Here is a 15,838-nt window from a genome sequence, read left to right as displayed (position 1 = left end):
GGAGTTACCATCCCCAGATCTAATTGCAGATTTAACATCATCTCATTGCCAAAGAGATGAGCAGGGATCCAGACAATTAGCAGTTAGAGTTGAGATAAAGAGAATTACCTCCAGCTGGTTCAAGGGTGAGATTCTTAGGAGTACAGGAGAAGAATGTGCAGGAATGAAGAGAAAGGGAGACCAGGTCAAGGGGCTATGAACTGATGAAGTTGACACCCTTGAAACATGGCAAAGACTAGTGAGCTGTCATGAATGTGTTAATAGCTTGTTAGATTTTTAGTACCAACAGTGAATAAACAATAGTTAGCTCTCCTGCTATTTCCTGTTAACTAATTTCCTGCTAACTATTTCCTGTTTCATTTGGGCCAAATTGAGAATCAGGAGATAAAGGGACATGCCTATGTTAGTGACACCAGGGTCCTTTCCTTACTCCAGGTAAGACCTAATACTCTAGACCAGAACGTGTTGAATAGAACTTTCTGGGGTGACGGGAATGTTCTATAATTTGCACTGTCCAATACAATAGTCACTAGCCACATGTGACTGTTGTGCATGTGAAATGTGGATAGTGTGATTCAGGAACTAAATTTTTAATTTTTTTAAATTTTAATAGAAAATAAAGCTAGTAGCTACCATGTTGGACCTTGCAGCTCTAGGGCAGAGATTCTCAAACTTTAGCATGTGTCAGAATCGTATTAAAACACAGATTGCTGGGCCTCACCTCCCAAGTTTCTGGTTCAGAAGTTCTGGATTGGGGCCTGATAATTTGCATTTTTAACAAGTTCCCAATTGATGTTGATGTTGTTGGTCCAGGGACTGCACTTTGAGAAGCACTGTTCTCAGCTGTTAATAAATTGACTATTCACAGAATTTGTATACTAACAAAATTACGTTTGTAACTAATATAAATTGATTCCACTGAGGAAGAATAGAAGTTTCCCATGGGTTAACTGGATTACATGCAGTGAAATAACTTTTTAAAATACTGTTTTAGGACAGGTGCAGTGCCTCACACCTGTAATCTAAACCCTTTGGGAGGCAGGAGGATCACTTGTGGCCAGAAGTCCAAGACCAGCCTAGGCAACATAGTGAGACCCCCTTTCTTAGAAAAAAAAATTATCCTGGTGTGGTGGGGTGCACCTGTAGTCCCACCCATTCAGGAGGCTAAGATAGAAGGATCACTTGAATCCAGCCTCAAGGTTTGTGAGCTATGTTTGGGCCACTACACCCCAGCCTAGATGACAGAACAAGACCTTGTCTCTTAAGAAAATTAATGTCCCATACTGTATAGTGCTCAAAGAACAGGCTGCAGTGCCTTGATATTATCATTCTGTTCATTCTGTAACTGAAGACCAGCCCTGTTTTTCTTACATTTTTAAATAAGTTAGATTTGAACCTTGGTTGATCTTTAAAGACCCATCTTTGTTGTTCAAAATATTAAAAAGGACAACTCATCCTAAAATAAGGTCAAGTTGGCTTCATCTCTCTATTGCTATAAAAATATTTCCATTAGGAGAATTGTTTGGGGAAATAGTTTACTTATGATGATAGCTCATGGCTCAATTAAAATATCCCTCTTGGCCGGGCGCTGTGGCTCACGCCTGTAATCCTAGCTCTTGGGAGGCCGAGGCGGGCGGATTGCTCAAGGTCAGGAGTTCAAAACCAGCCTGAGCAAGAGCGAGACCCCGTCTCTACTATAAAAATAGAAAGAAATTAATTGGCCAACTGATATATATATAAAAAATTAGCCGGGCATGGTGGCGCATGCCTGTAGTCCCAGCTACCCGGGAGGCTGAGGCAGAAGGATCACTCGAGCCCAGGAGTTTGAGGTTGCTGTGAGCTAGGCTGACGCCACGGCACTCACTCTAGCCTGGGCAACAAAGCGAGACTCTGTCTCAAAAAAAAAAAAAAAAAAAAAAATCCCTCTAGTGCCCAAAGCTCATAGCATTGTCTGCTATTTCCAAAGCAAGCCTGGGGTAATATGGATGGATGGGTAGATATTTAGAAATAGGACTATGTATCCTGATTTGCCCAAGAGAGTCCATGTTCCTGGTGTAATTATTAATAGTGTTTCCTTGTATTCTCAAAATGTACTAATTTGGTGGCCAGGCACGGTAGCTTATGCCTGTAATCCTAGCACTCTGGGAGGCTGAGTCAGGAGGATTACTTGAGGCCAAGTGTTTGAGACCAGCCTCATCAAGTGCGAGACCCGGTCTCTAACAAAAATAGAAAAAATTAGCCAGGGGTCATGGTGTGTGCCTGTAGTCCCAACTACTCTAGAGGCTGAGGCAGGAGGATTGCTTGAGCCCAGGAGTTTGAGGTTGCATTGAGCTATAATGATGCCACTGCAATCTAACAAGGGCAACAGAGTGAGATTCTGTTTCAGAATTAAAAAAACAGTATTAGTTTGGAATGATAAATTATATGGTCACCTTAGTTGGAAGGGACATAAAAGAACAAGAAAGTTCTTCATCCCATCTCAGAATAGCCAAGATATTCATTTACTTTCCTGTGTATCTTCTTTACTTTTTTTTTTTTTTTTCTGATCTTGCTCTGTCACCCAGGTTGGAATGCAGTGACCTGATCATAACTCCTTGTAACCTCGAATTCCTGGGCTCCAGCAATCCTCCTACCTCAGCCTCCTGAGTAGGTGGACTACAGGCGTGTGCACCATGCCCAGCTAATTTTTTTTATTCATCTTTAGCTTTGCTGGGATACTACCCTGAGACACTTTTTTTTCTTGGGTGCCATTTTTTAACCTTGACATGGCGGTTACATCTTTTTTTCCTCTGTATATACTCTATTCTTCCTCCATAATATTAAAAAAAAAAAAAAAAAAAACAACTTTGAAGATCTGGGTTTCAGGAAGTTAGTCTTTTTATAAAAAGTGTTTTTCTTGAGGTAAAATACACATAATTTACCATCTTTACCATTTTTAAGTGTACAGTTCAGTAGTAGCAAATACATTTAGGAAGCTATTGTTCACGAGGCAATACTAATCAGTCAATATTTAGTTGGTATGATTTATCCCAAAAATGTCTATAGAGAGTCAATTTTTTGTTTTCCTTTGTAGATCTCTGTTCCCGTTCCTCTAATCTGGTGGTCACCCTGTGGCTTCTGCTAGGCAATCTATTTCCTCTGCTGGCTGGATTCCTTCTGTGTGTGTGGCACTAGGAATGCAAAAGTGAATTCTCAAAATATTCCTTTACATCATGTTCCTGTGAACAAAGCACAGCACCTGGGTGTGTGCCAACCTATGCAGACAGCAGAAGTGGCATTCCTGACTTTGGCTGGGAAGTGTTGGCCACAGTCAGACCCTGAAGCAAAGCAGTCACTCCTCATCAGCAACCCAGCCACCTCAGAGCTTAGAGAAGAAGGAGGAATTTCAAGTCACCAAAATTACGTATTTTTCAGGATACATAATCTTCCTGAAGTTTTCCTTTGAACGTGGGATAATTGGTGGAATTTTCAGACTGATTACATACCTCAGCATTTTCATGAACCTAAAACCATGGGAGAGTTCATCATAAATACTGCATTAACTTCAACAACAACTAGTTATTACAAGATTATAAGTTGTGGATCTTGTCCTCAAAAGTAGAAATTGTCCTTTGATTTATAGAAGATAACTGAATTGGGATTTCTGTTCACTATTGTACCCATTTGAAATGTAATGGGTTTACATGGTACACTTAAATCATTCTTCTCATTGTTTGTTCTAAAGAGTTTTTTAAATGATTTTGTTAAATCTTATGATTTAACCATGTTTGCCTTTTTTTGCCAGCAGTGTGGCAGTTTACTACTGAACTGTTGTCGCATGTAGCCCTCTGTACTCACTGGTCGCCAGAGCGCAGCCTTCCAGTTGTATTCTCCATTCATTTCATAATGACTTGAAAAAATGTGGACACAGAGAGTAAAATATTCTGCCACGTAAAAATATTGAAGACACTTCAACAGAAGAAAACAATTGTTATGTTTTTCAGATAATAGTTACGACAGCTGTAATGCAACAAAAACAGAGCTATTCCTTTTTGACCAATGATGCAAAAAAGAAATTCTGGTATAGGCAGGTATCCGGTTATTTTCAAGGGCACTAAGAAATTGTTACAGAAGAATTTCTAATACCTGAAAGTTATATATAAGCTGAAAAATATAAGTCAAAACAAGATGGTCTGAGCTGTTGGTGGCTCATACCTACAGTTCCAGCTACTTGGGAGGCTGAGGTGGGAGGATGGTTTGAGCCTGGGAGTTCGAGACCAATGATACAGCGAGACCCCATCTCTTGATAAAAAAAAAAAAAAAAGAATTCCAACTATTTGGCACTGGAGCCAAATAGCCCCAACATAAAGAAAAGTCACTTTTTAAAAAAATGTGTAAATTTAAACATACATATTTGCATGCAGTTCTAAATTGGAGGTATTTGTCATAAAAAACTAAGGGTCTCAAATTTAGTCAACTTCAGCTGTGAGAAGCTAATATACCTTGTCGTTCCAGATCTCTAATACAGAAATCTAAAATCCAAAATGCTCCAAAATTCAAAACTTTTTGACCACCAACAGGACACCACAATTGGAAAATTCCACACTTAAGTACCTAACACAAACTTTGTTTCATGCACAAAATTATTAAAAATGTTGTACAAGATTACCTTTGGGCTATGTATATAAAGTATATGTGAAACATAAATTTCATTTTCACGCTTAGATCTCATCCCCAAGATATCTCATTATGTATATGCAAATTTTCCAAAATTCAAAAAAATCCAAAACTCATGACACTCTGGTCCCTAGCATTTCAGATAAGGGACATTTAACCTATATATAGTAACAGTCTGCAGACCAGTGCTCAGATTTGCCTGTGTCATATGTACTATAAATTGTTCAAGGTCGGAGAGAAGTGAAGAGTATATTTTTAAAGAAACTTATAATCTAAACTTTATTATGATTACGAATTGTCCTATGAAGCTGTATAAAGAATTTCACCAAAAATACAATGGATGAATAATATATTTGAGATTCTCGGTGATAGGTTCAACTATATTTTGACTGTTGTGCAGTAATACCATTTAGGTAGTATTGTTTCTGAGCATGGTGCTTTTTATACTTGAAATTGCTTTATTTTTTATTGATATAATTATATTTGCACTGATGACTTTCTGGAGAAAATATTATAGATGACATTTTTGTATATATATTTATTAAGCTTGGAATCTGATGGTCCAGTGTTTTCTCTGCACAAATGTGAAACCTGATCATGTATGTCAAGAAGTCTTGGGTTCCTGAGGGTAACTGTGTTGATGTCTCCCTTCCTCTTCAGTAAGGCTTGAACTTGGTTACTTATCACTGATTCTGCATAGTGTACTCAACAAGACTTAAGACTTTGAACCTGTAAGAAATTTTAACAGACATGTTTTAGTCACTTAAAAGCAAAGAGTTTTCAAATCTGAGATGTCAATGCAGCATTATTAGTGTAAGATTCAGCTGTGAACTGAAGAATTTGAATATATTGACATCCTGTACCAGGTTATGCCCTTGTGTTAGGAGGGCAAGACCAATCCCCTGGTGAAGAAAGCGAGCAGGCTGCAGTGTTGGGGGAGTGAGGCGGAGCAGGGAAGGAGAATGGGGAGCAGCTGATTTAGGGACAGTAGACTGGAGTCCTTGACTCAAAAGGGTCAAATGCTTATAAAAACGGACTACCTCGGTTTTCGGTTCAGATTTATGTTCATTTTGATTGTTTTAAGGTCCCAGTTGTTAAAAATACCAAGTGAATTTGTCTCAGGTTTTCAAGAACAAGATTTAAAGGAAGGAAACAAAAGCCATGTCAGTAACCTTTAGCTGACAGCTTTAAAGAAACTGGCAAGCAATTACTAGACCTAATGTAGATCCCTCTAATATTCTCCTTGAACACATCCTTTTTCCTTATTTCTTAAAATGAGTAACCCTTACGTTTTTCCTATAGGATACTTATTTTTCTTAAGACCAAATAGACATTTCTGAATATGGTATAAATTATGCTTAAAATTAGTTTTCAGCCTATGTAGGCTTAGAGTTTACCGATATTTGAAGTTCAAACATAATTTTATTGGATTTAAATAGTTTTAGGAAGATAAGTAAATCAGAATATTCCATAAGCTTTTATCAACGTTCTCTTCAATATTAGAAGACTTGGTGATTGAGGCCATCTATAAAAGGACTAGATGATTTCTCAGAATCCTTCCAGCTCAGCACCCTATGACTGATACTCATCCAGAACTGCTAGGTGGCTGCTGGCTCTGATCCGCCTCCTGGAGTCTGCCTTCTTGCGTGTGGTGTTCATCCCAGTGTCGTGTGCTCGATGCCTCGCTGCTGTCCATGTCCGTGGACGCTGCATGGACAGAGAAGAGCTGGTCTCTGAGGGCAGCTGAGTAGTCTCCGCTGGAGGAGATCAGCTTGAGTTGCAGCCCCACAGACCCGTGTCCCAGTGGGCACTAGTCATTCCTGACATGTCTTTGCAGCCTAGGGGGACTGACATATTTTATTTAATCAAGTCTGTGCTGCTTATTCTAAAGAAAGAACTTGCCTGAAAGGAAGAATTTTTTTTTATATACATTGGGTCAGGGTTGGGGAGGCAGTGGTGAATTATTTTCTTTATGTTTACATTTTTAATAAGTAAAATAGATTTAAGAACTAATCTTTATTTATGGTATTGAACTTTAAGTGTAATACATTCCTTAGAAAAATGCAATTTTAATAAAAATGGAAACTAATTTGCATGTGTCTTTACTCAACACCATCAATTTTTTAAAACCTGGATGAGGAGCACACAGTCACCCACTATATTTGGGGAAGAAGAGGTGTTTACTGTGAAATGTAATTCAGTTTTTACTTAAATGTGAATTAAATTGTCCTACTTACATAAAGCTGCAGAGAGTAGTCCTCAAACAGTTAAGCAGGAAAAAGCAGACCACAATCCATAGACAATTTGTTCTGTGCCATGGGCCAGGAGTTTCACTGCATGACCAACCCTGGCACATTCCAGGCCCACATGTTACACAGCAGCATCTAATAGACCGAGGCTATGGTCATGGAGTGTGAGTCCTCCTCATTATCTAAATATAGTGTGAGAGAATGTCCCAAGGGTGTGCCTTTCCCATGTGCACTTAGGACCATTTTGCCGGTGACATGGAGCCAAGCACTTCATGAAATTGATCAAACATAGCCTGTGTGACCTAATTGTTGAACTGAGATATTTGTGGGAAGCTTCCAATAAAAATATTTAGATTTTTTAAAGTTTTAAGTATTTCACAGAAGTAGCTAGAACTATATGCAATAACTTCAAATAGTTGAATAAATCCATTATTATTTGCTGTCTATTTACTGAAGATAAAGCTGTCTACATTTCATATTTTACCTTGTTTATGTTACCTTACAGTATTTCATAGACTATAGCTAATTTAGAGAATGTTATTATGTAAATTAGACTTGTTCACAACCTCTTCAGTAAGTTTGCTTAGAGTTTATTTAAATCAGCTTTGTTGGGATTCCAGTAGAAGTTAATTTTTTTTTTTTTACTGTTATTTTCATTTATTTTATGTTACATCTATTCCCGTGCCATAAGTTTCTGTTTCTTGAGTTTCTTCTGGGATATCTTTTTCTTCTGTGCAACCTCCTCTTCTGGTTTTGGAACAATTTGTTCCTTTTCAGTGAGGATCATCTCGATGTGGCAGGGGGAACTCATGTATGGATTAATCCGACCATGAGCTCTGTAAGTTCGGCGACGCATCTTGGGTGCTTTGTTCACCTGGATATGCTCTATGACCAGAGAATCTACATCCAAACCCTTAAGTTCAGCATTACTCTCTGCATTTTTAAGCATGTGCAGCAAAAATTCAGCACTCTTCTTGGGCCACCGACCCTGTGTCCAGCCCCACTGTTTGGCCTGGGCACACCTACCAACTCCACCATTGTATCGTCGGAATGGTACACATTGTTTCTTTAAAGTGACATCTTTCAGATACTTGGTGGCTTTTCGTATATGCATACCCTTGATGGCCTGGGCAGTTTCACGAGTGTTCTTGAAGTGAACACGAAGATTTGAACCTCTTGACTTGCATGATTTTGTGGGGTTTTCTGGGTCAAGTGAATAGCGAACCATTTTCACGAATCACCTCAGGCCGCTTGAGGGAAAGAGAGAAGTTAATTTTTTTAATGTTCAAAATAAATTGGACACTGAGGAATCCAAATATGTGATCTGACCTGTGCATATGTCCAATACCTTTCCCATTTTATATGGATAGATATGTTTTTCTGCCTATAGACATTATATCTTAGATTCAATATCTTTTTTTTTTTTTTTTTTGAGACAGAGTCTCGCTTGTTGCCCAGGCTAGAGTGAGTGCCGTGGCGTCAGCCTAGCTCACAGCAACCTCAAACTCCTGGGCTCGAGCGATCCTTCTGCCTCAGCCTCCCGAGTAGCTGGGACTACAGGCATGTGCCACCATGCCCGGCTAATTTTATATATATATCAGTTGGCCAATTAATTTCTTTCTATTTATAGTAGAGACGGGGTCTTGCTCTTGCTCAGGCTGGTTTTGAACTCCTGACCTCGAGCAATCCGCCCGCCTCAGTCTCCCAGAGTGCTAGGATTACAGGCGTGAGCCACCGCGCCCGGCTTAGATTCAATATCATTTTAACATTCTGTGCCACTGACAGTCAATTTCAATAGAGACATTAGTGACTCAACTTTCTAATATTGCCTTATGTGAAAATACTCAAACCACAATATCCAAACATCTGGCTTTTCCCCCACGTTAGGTCTCTGCTAGTGACATTTCAAGAGTGCTACCGGTGGGTGGGAAGAGGCTTCCCATGTGCTCACGCTCATGGGTGTTTGGGTATTTTTTTAAACCCAGAGTCTACACCAGCATCATGGGTGTTTGAGTGTGATACAGTGAAGATTTTGATGTATTTGGCTGAGGATATGCAAATTTAATACAAGTGAGATAGCCACAAAGAATAAGGTATGCATGCCTCAGCACAATTTTCCTGCCCAGCCTACAACCTAGGTAACAGAGCTGTGCTACTAATGACAATGTCTGCCCAAGGGAAGAGGTCTTGCTGATCAGAAGTGCTTCATTTTGTGCCATTCCACTATCCTTTCATAGGTAGATCAATGTCACTATCAGGAAGAACTTAATCTATGTGTCTAACATTTTCATTTACAAAGTTCAGGCTGAGCCCTGCGGCTAACGCCTGTAATCCTAGCACTTTGGGATTGCAATCTCTTGGGATCACTTGAGTCCAGGAGTTTGAGGTTGCAGTGAGCTATGATGACACCACTATACTCTAGCCAGGGCAAGAGTGAGACTCTGTCTCAAAAATAAAAAAACTAAAGAGATGTTCACATTTGTTGGGCTTTCCTTGTTCTTTTTTTAGAGTTCTGAGATGACAGGCATGAGCCGCTGCCCACTTTCCTTGTTCTTGACCCAAACTCAGTGAGGCCACAATTTCACCTTGGGAGAAAGCGGTCTTGGGGCTCAGAAAACGAAACCCAAAAGTATGGCACTTTGGCCTGCTGACAACTTTGAACTAGAAGAGACTGGAAGTCCTCAGCAGTAGCCTCAGAAGCAGAGTGTCTCTCTGATCTTCATCTGCTCTTCTGTCTCCCACCCTTCTCCCCTAAAGTGAGTCATAGAAATCAGGACTCCTGCTGGGTGGTGCAGCGGTGGCTTATGTCTGTAATACCAGCACTTTAGGAGGCCAAGGTGGGAGGATCACTTGAGGCCAGGAGTTCAAGACTAGCCTAAGCAACATAACAAGACCCCGTCTGTACAAAAACTTTGAAAAACTAGCCAGTGTGGTGGTGTGTGCCTGTAGTCCCGGCTACCTGAGAGGCTGATGGGGGAGAATTGATTGAGCCCAGGAATAAGGCTGTAATGAGCAATGATTGTCATCCACTGGATAGCCATTGCACTCCAGCCTGAGCTCTAAAGAAAAAAAATAAACAAAAACAAAAAATTTATTTCTCTTCCTCAAGGTGGGTAGTAGAAATAGAACCCCTCTCCTCCAAAGCAAGCCATAAAACCTAGAAATATTACACACTTCCCCAGCCTTTCTGTGTAAGAGCTGGCCATAAAGAAATTCTCTGACCTACCTCATCTGACACAATAGGGGATAAAACCTTCTTTCCAGAGGGATCTTTCCCTACACTGGGGAGAAAGGAGTACTACACAGAGAGTCCAAAAGAATCTGACTGGACAGGCCTTGCTGAGTCCCCCCTCAGTCTGTTACCATTAGATCTTACCCCATTTGTACATGGCTGTCCATTCTTCATCGAATCTAAGCATAAAATTAGCGCTTCCTGGGTCATTGCGACTTCGTTTTACGTGGCGTCCCGTGTCAAATACATTTGTTATGCTCTTCTCTTGTTAACCTGTCTTTTGTTAAAGGAGTGTCAGCGGTGACCCCCATGATGAGTGAGGAAAGGGGTCACGCCTCCCTGCCCCTCCAGCAGGATTTGCCGTCAACTGTCCTATATGGGGAAAGCCCGTTCCCTTACACTATTAGATTCTGCTCTCCAATTATTTGATGAGGATAATGAATTGATTCTTTATGTCATCTTTGAACTTTTCCTTAGTTGGAAAAATTGGTTCAGGAATTTGTCTTATGTTTTTGCTTGTGTGTTTTCTCCGTCAGTCTCATGATTGGTGTAGATGTGAAGGATTTTGATGCTCCCCAAGTGCTGCGGTACTGATGTCTCACAGAAGGAAACCCCTTGCACATTAAGGTTTCGTGGCCTTCTAATCATGCCCAGGGCTGGTGTTCTCACCACCGCCCCTTTGGCATGCTTTGTTGCCCTTAATACAAATTTGGCAGGATGCTAGTGTGGATTTAGATTGCTCTAAATCTAAATTTGATTTTGTTACAGCATAAAATCTAGATTATAATACATACATCTCATTCTTGCTTTAACCACTTTCTCCTTAACGCTGGTTTCAGCAGTTCAATTATGATTTGCCTTTTTCTTTGTTTTTCTTTCACTTTTTGTTTGATGAATTTCATGGATCTTTGGATTTAGTTATTATATACAGATTATTTTTTCAAATATTTTGTCTACCACTTTCCTAACTGGGGGTCCAGTCACACTTATGTTAGAATGCTTTATATTGTTCCAGAGCTGAGTATGTTCATTTTTTCCCCATTGTTTTCTATGTTCTATTTTGGATGACTCCTCTTTCTCTGTGCTCAAGTTCATTGATCTTCTGCAGCACCTAATTTGCTGTGAATCTCAGCCAGTGTAGTTTTCATTTCAGATATTATATTCTTTAATCCAGGCATCCTCAAACTACGGCCTGCAGGCCACATGCTGCCTGCATGTTTTTGCTGCAGCTGCCTATCCTGCTCAGCAGCCGACTCGTCCCGGGCCCACCAGTGCACATGTGTGGAATGTGCGTCGCACTCTCTAATGGCCCTCCAATGGTCTGAACTGGCCCCCTATTTAAAAAGTTTGAGGACCCCTGCTTTCATCTCTAGAATTTCCAGTTGGGTCTTTTAATATCTTCCATTTCTCTCCTCATGATGCTCTTGATATTTATACAATTGACAACAGCCATCCTGATGTCGTTGTCAATTAATTCCCTATTTCTGTCACTTCCTGGATTGTTTCTATTGACTGATTATTGTCTTGGTTATGAGGAATATTTTCCTGCTTCTTTTCATGTCTAGTAACTTTTCACTTAGTAATAGACATTATAAATGTTAAATGCTTGTGTATTGGATTTTGTCGTGCTCCTTTACAGGAGTGGATATTGTTCTAGTGCTCAGTTAATAAATTCAAGCATCAGTTTGATCCTCCCAGACTAGCTTTTTAACTTTATGTCGGGCCTATAGCTGCCTTATTCAGGGACCAATTTAGTAAACTACTAAAGGTTCAACGGTTCCCTTCTGATGGTAACTAGCCAGCACCCCTGTCATGAGGTGTGTCCACCATGGGACAGGTGATTCCCAGCCCTGGGTGGGCCTGGATCCTGGCCCACCCGCTGATGTCTGACGGTCTCCCCTCACCAGGCGGCTTCCTCTCTAGCACACAGTCAGTCTTAGCGGACACTGGGTGGCCGTCATTATGATAGCACTGAGAGCCGTGATTGTGCTAATCAGCGCATGCGCTTAAAGTGCCCTGTTCTCAGCACTTTATGTACATATTAACATATTTAATCCTCACAACAACCTGACTGTGTAGGAACCCTTACTGTCCTTGCTTTAGATGAGCAGTAAGAGACATAGGAAGTGCACTCAGTGCAAGGACTGGGTGGGCGTGAGAGAGCCCGCCCTGGGTTCTGCCGACATTTCCAGGTGAGTGTGCTGTGCTCCTCTGTGAGGCCCCCACTCAGCTAGCACCTGGTCACAGCTGGGAGTGTCTCTGAGAGGTCATTTAATGCCACCTGTCATTTCCAGAAAGTTATGGTTAGAGAAGGGGAGTAGCTTCCCCAGGACCATGAAGCTATTTAGGGGCTGGTTCTGACTATAAGAAAATGGCTTGATTCTTAACCCAGCTGTCAGGGGAGTTTTGCTGTTGGTTTTTTTTAATTTGTTTTTTGGCCTAAACAGACATTTATTACCTCACAGTTCTGGAGGCTGGCAGTCCGACATCAGGGTGCCAAGCATGGTCAGGTTATTTTGACCAGGAGTTATTTCCTTTTCATACCAAAAGAATAAACCAATGAAAAACCCCACAAAAACTCGGAAGCTGATTTCAAACCACAGGAAGACCTTGAGAACAAGTCTTTTATTTTATTTTTCATTTTTTTGAGACATAGTCTCGCTTTGTTACCCAGGCTAGAGTGAGTGCTGTGGTGTCAGCCTAGCTCACAGCAACCTCAAACTCCTGGGCTCAAGCAATCCTGCTGCCTCAGCCTCCCAAGTAGCTGGAACAACAGGCATGCGCCACCATGCCAGGCTGATTTTTTCTGTATATATTAGTTGGCCAATTAATTTCTTTCTATTTATAGTACAGACGGGGGTCTTGCTCTTGCTCAGGCTGGTTTCGAACTCCTGAAATCCGCCCGCCTCAGCCTCCCAGAATGCTAGGATTACAGGCGTGAGCCACCGTGCCCGGCCAGAGAACAAGTCTTTTAAACTTGAGGTCATAGCTGTTCAGCCCAAGATTAACAAGGTGGGTTTTAGAATGTGTGTGCCTTGGAGATGGCGCTTTGAGTATCATACTTGGCTCTGAAACAGTCTTGTAGTACTTGTGGGGGAGGAGCAAGGCAAAGAGATCCACTAGTTAGTGACTCACTGGGGAGGAGGCAGGGTTGGCAAAGTCTGAGTGGACACGACCTGGAAAAGCACTTCTCTCTCTCTCTCATACACACACACACACACACACACCCATGACCCCAGGTCTGTGGACTGACGAGACCTCACCTCTCTGGCTGCACCCTTAGTCTCCTTCAACAGAGAGGCCCAGCGTCACTTGCGTTTACTTCCCTCTCCCACGACTCTGACTCACTTCCTGTGAAATGGAACTCCCCTAAGGAAGGGAAGGGCTGTGTCCTTGTCCCGCATCCTCCACAATTCCTAGCATAGTTGAGTCACCAGATGCCAGATATTCCCTTCCTGGGTGAATGAAGAACTTGGATTCTGGGATGCCCACACTAACACTGACACTACGTCCCCATCCTGGTCGTAGAGTGTGTTCCATGTGAGAGGGAAGCACAGTGGCACCTGAATGGACTGCTGAGGAATGGCCCAGGGCCAGAGTCACCAGGAGCCAGTTGTCAGGTTTTCACTTGGCATTACCAGAGAGTTATCTTTTTAAAGGCACCATTTGTAGTGTTAAAAGTGCCAATTCTGGCCGGGCGCTGTGGCTCACGCCTGTAATCCTAGCTCTTGGGAGGCTGAGGCGGGCGGATTGCTCAAGGTCAGGAGTTCAAAACCAGCCTGAGCAAGAGCGAGACCCCGTCTCTACTATAAATAGAAAGAAATTAATTGGCCAATTGATATATATATAAAAAAAAAAATTAGCCGGGCATGGTGGCGCATGCCTGTAGTCCCAGCTACTTGGGAGGCTGAGGCAGAAGGATCGCTCGAGCCCAGGAGTTTGAGGTTGCTGTGAGCTAGGCTGACGCCATGGCACTCACTCTAGCCTGGACAACAAAGGGAGACTCTGTCTCAAAAAAAAAAAAAAAAAAAAAAGAAAGAAAAGTGCCAATTCATCAGAAGTTATAATAATCATAAATGTGTATGTGCCTAATAATAGAGCTTGACAATACCTGAAGCAAAAATCAAAAGGATTAAAGCCAGATCAGTTCACCCCTTTCTCAGCAGTTGATAGAATAATCAGATGAAAACATAGTAAAGTAGTAACAGACCTGAACACTCTCAACCCCCTTGACTTGGTTAACATTTACAGAACATATATGCAACATCTACCGAAGACTCATTTGTTTTTGTTGTTGCTGTTGTTTTGAAACAGAGTCTCACTCTGTTGCCTGGGCTAGAGTGCCATGGCGTCAGCCTAGCTCACAGCAACCTCAAACTCCTGGGCTCAGGCGATCCTCCTGCCTCAGCCTCCCAAGTAGCTGGGACTACAGGCATGCGCCACCATGCCCGGCTAATTTTTTCTATATATTTTTAGTAGTCCAGCTAATTTCTTTCTATTTTTTTTAGTAGAGATGGGGTCTTGCTCTTGCTCAGAGATCCTGTCCCAAATAATTATAGTTCTGTTTAATCTTTTTCTGTGACTCGGATAATTTAGTGGGATAGTGACAAGTTATTTGGGGAAAGTGTTTGTCAAGTACCTTTTTACACATACAGATCATTATTTAGCATTTGATCCAGTATCCTGATTTTTTAAAAGTTTGCATATCGAATCTGTTTAGTAAAAGAGTGTGTGTGTGTGTGTGTGTGTGTGTGTGTGAACATCCTACCCAACAACAGTAGAATACACTTTTTTCTCGAGGGCACATGGACATTCTCCAGGACAGGCTGTATGTAGGCCACAAAACAATTCAAAATATCTTTTCCAATCACAATAAAAGGAAATTAGAAGTCAACAGCAGAAAGCAAATTGGAAACTTTACAAATATGTGACCACTTTTAAACAGCCAAAGAGGAAATCACAAAGGCAATTAGAAAGTATCTTGAGACAAATGAAAACACAATATACCCAAACTTACAGGATGCAGCAAAAGCAGCTATAAAACACTCAACTTAAAAAAGAAGAACTATTTCAAATCATCCACTTATCTTTATACCTTAATGAACTAGAAAAATGAAGAGCAAACTAAGCCCAAGGCTACTGGCGAAGGAAGTAAATAATAAAGATTAGAGCAGAGGTAAAAGAAATAGAGATTAGAAAAACAACAAAGAAAATCAATAAAACCAAAAGTTGGCTTTATGGAAAGATCTACAAAATTGACCAACCTTCACCTAGATGAACTAAGGAAAAAGAAGAATTAACTAAAATCTCGATTAAAAACGAAGACACTCAGGAGGCTGAGGCAGCAGGATTGCTTGAGCCCAGGAGTTTGAGATTGCAGTGAGCTAGGCTGACACCACAGCACTCTAGCCTGGGCAACAGAGTGAGACTCTGTCTCAAACAAACAAACAAAAACGAAGACACTAACACACACACGTTAGCCTAGGCTACGCAGGGTCAGGATCATCAGTGTCTTCCACCTCCACACCTTGTTACACAAGATGGCAATTATTGTTCTTTTTTTAAAAAGCAGAGCCAGGGACAGTTAACACACATGGAGCTGTCATCACCTTTGATAACAATGCTTTCTTCTGGAAAACTGCCTGAGACTGTTTTGGTTACTTTTTTATTTATAAGTAGAAGGAGCACAGTCTGAAATACC

At 41.2% G+C, this 15,838-nt stretch overlaps 2 protein-coding genes across 2 annotated transcripts in view; one reads left to right on the top strand and one right to left on the bottom strand.

Moving 5' to 3' along the window:
- Window positions 1-7,066, top strand: part of LMLN (leishmanolysin like peptidase) — an 89,359-nt gene extending 82,293 nt beyond the window's left edge. Inside the window, exon 17 of the mRNA XM_012780410.3 lies at window positions 3,074-7,066. Coding sequence (XP_012635864.2) covers window positions 3,074-3,174 — 101 coding nt within the window. The 3' untranslated portion in view covers window positions 3,175-7,066. The remainder of the gene's footprint in view (window positions 1-3,073) is intronic.
- A 469-nt stretch (window positions 7,067-7,535) lies between these two features.
- Window positions 7,536-8,158, bottom strand: LOC105879843 (large ribosomal subunit protein uL22). The gene has a single exon (XM_012780417.2). It carries the CDS (start codon window positions 8,131-8,133, stop codon window positions 7,579-7,581), a length of 555 nt encoding a protein of 184 aa, XP_012635871.1. The 5' UTR covers window positions 8,134-8,158; the 3' UTR covers window positions 7,536-7,578.
- Window positions 8,159-15,838: the final 7,680 nt, after the last annotated feature.

This window comes from Microcebus murinus, chromosome 1, assembly GCF_040939455.1.
Source record: "Microcebus murinus isolate Inina chromosome 1, M.murinus_Inina_mat1.0, whole genome shotgun sequence".
NCBI classification, from domain to species: Eukaryota; Metazoa; Chordata; class Mammalia; order Primates; family Cheirogaleidae; genus Microcebus; species Microcebus murinus.
Note: the sequence above shows the minus strand (reverse complement) of the source record. Positions and strands in the feature narration are given on the sequence as shown.

Excerpts from the sequence above, each read along its gene's own strand:
- LOC105879843 (XM_012780417.2), bottom strand. The coding sequence starts at position 8,133 with ATGGTTCGCTATTCACTTGACCCAGAAAACCCCACAAAATCATGCAAG.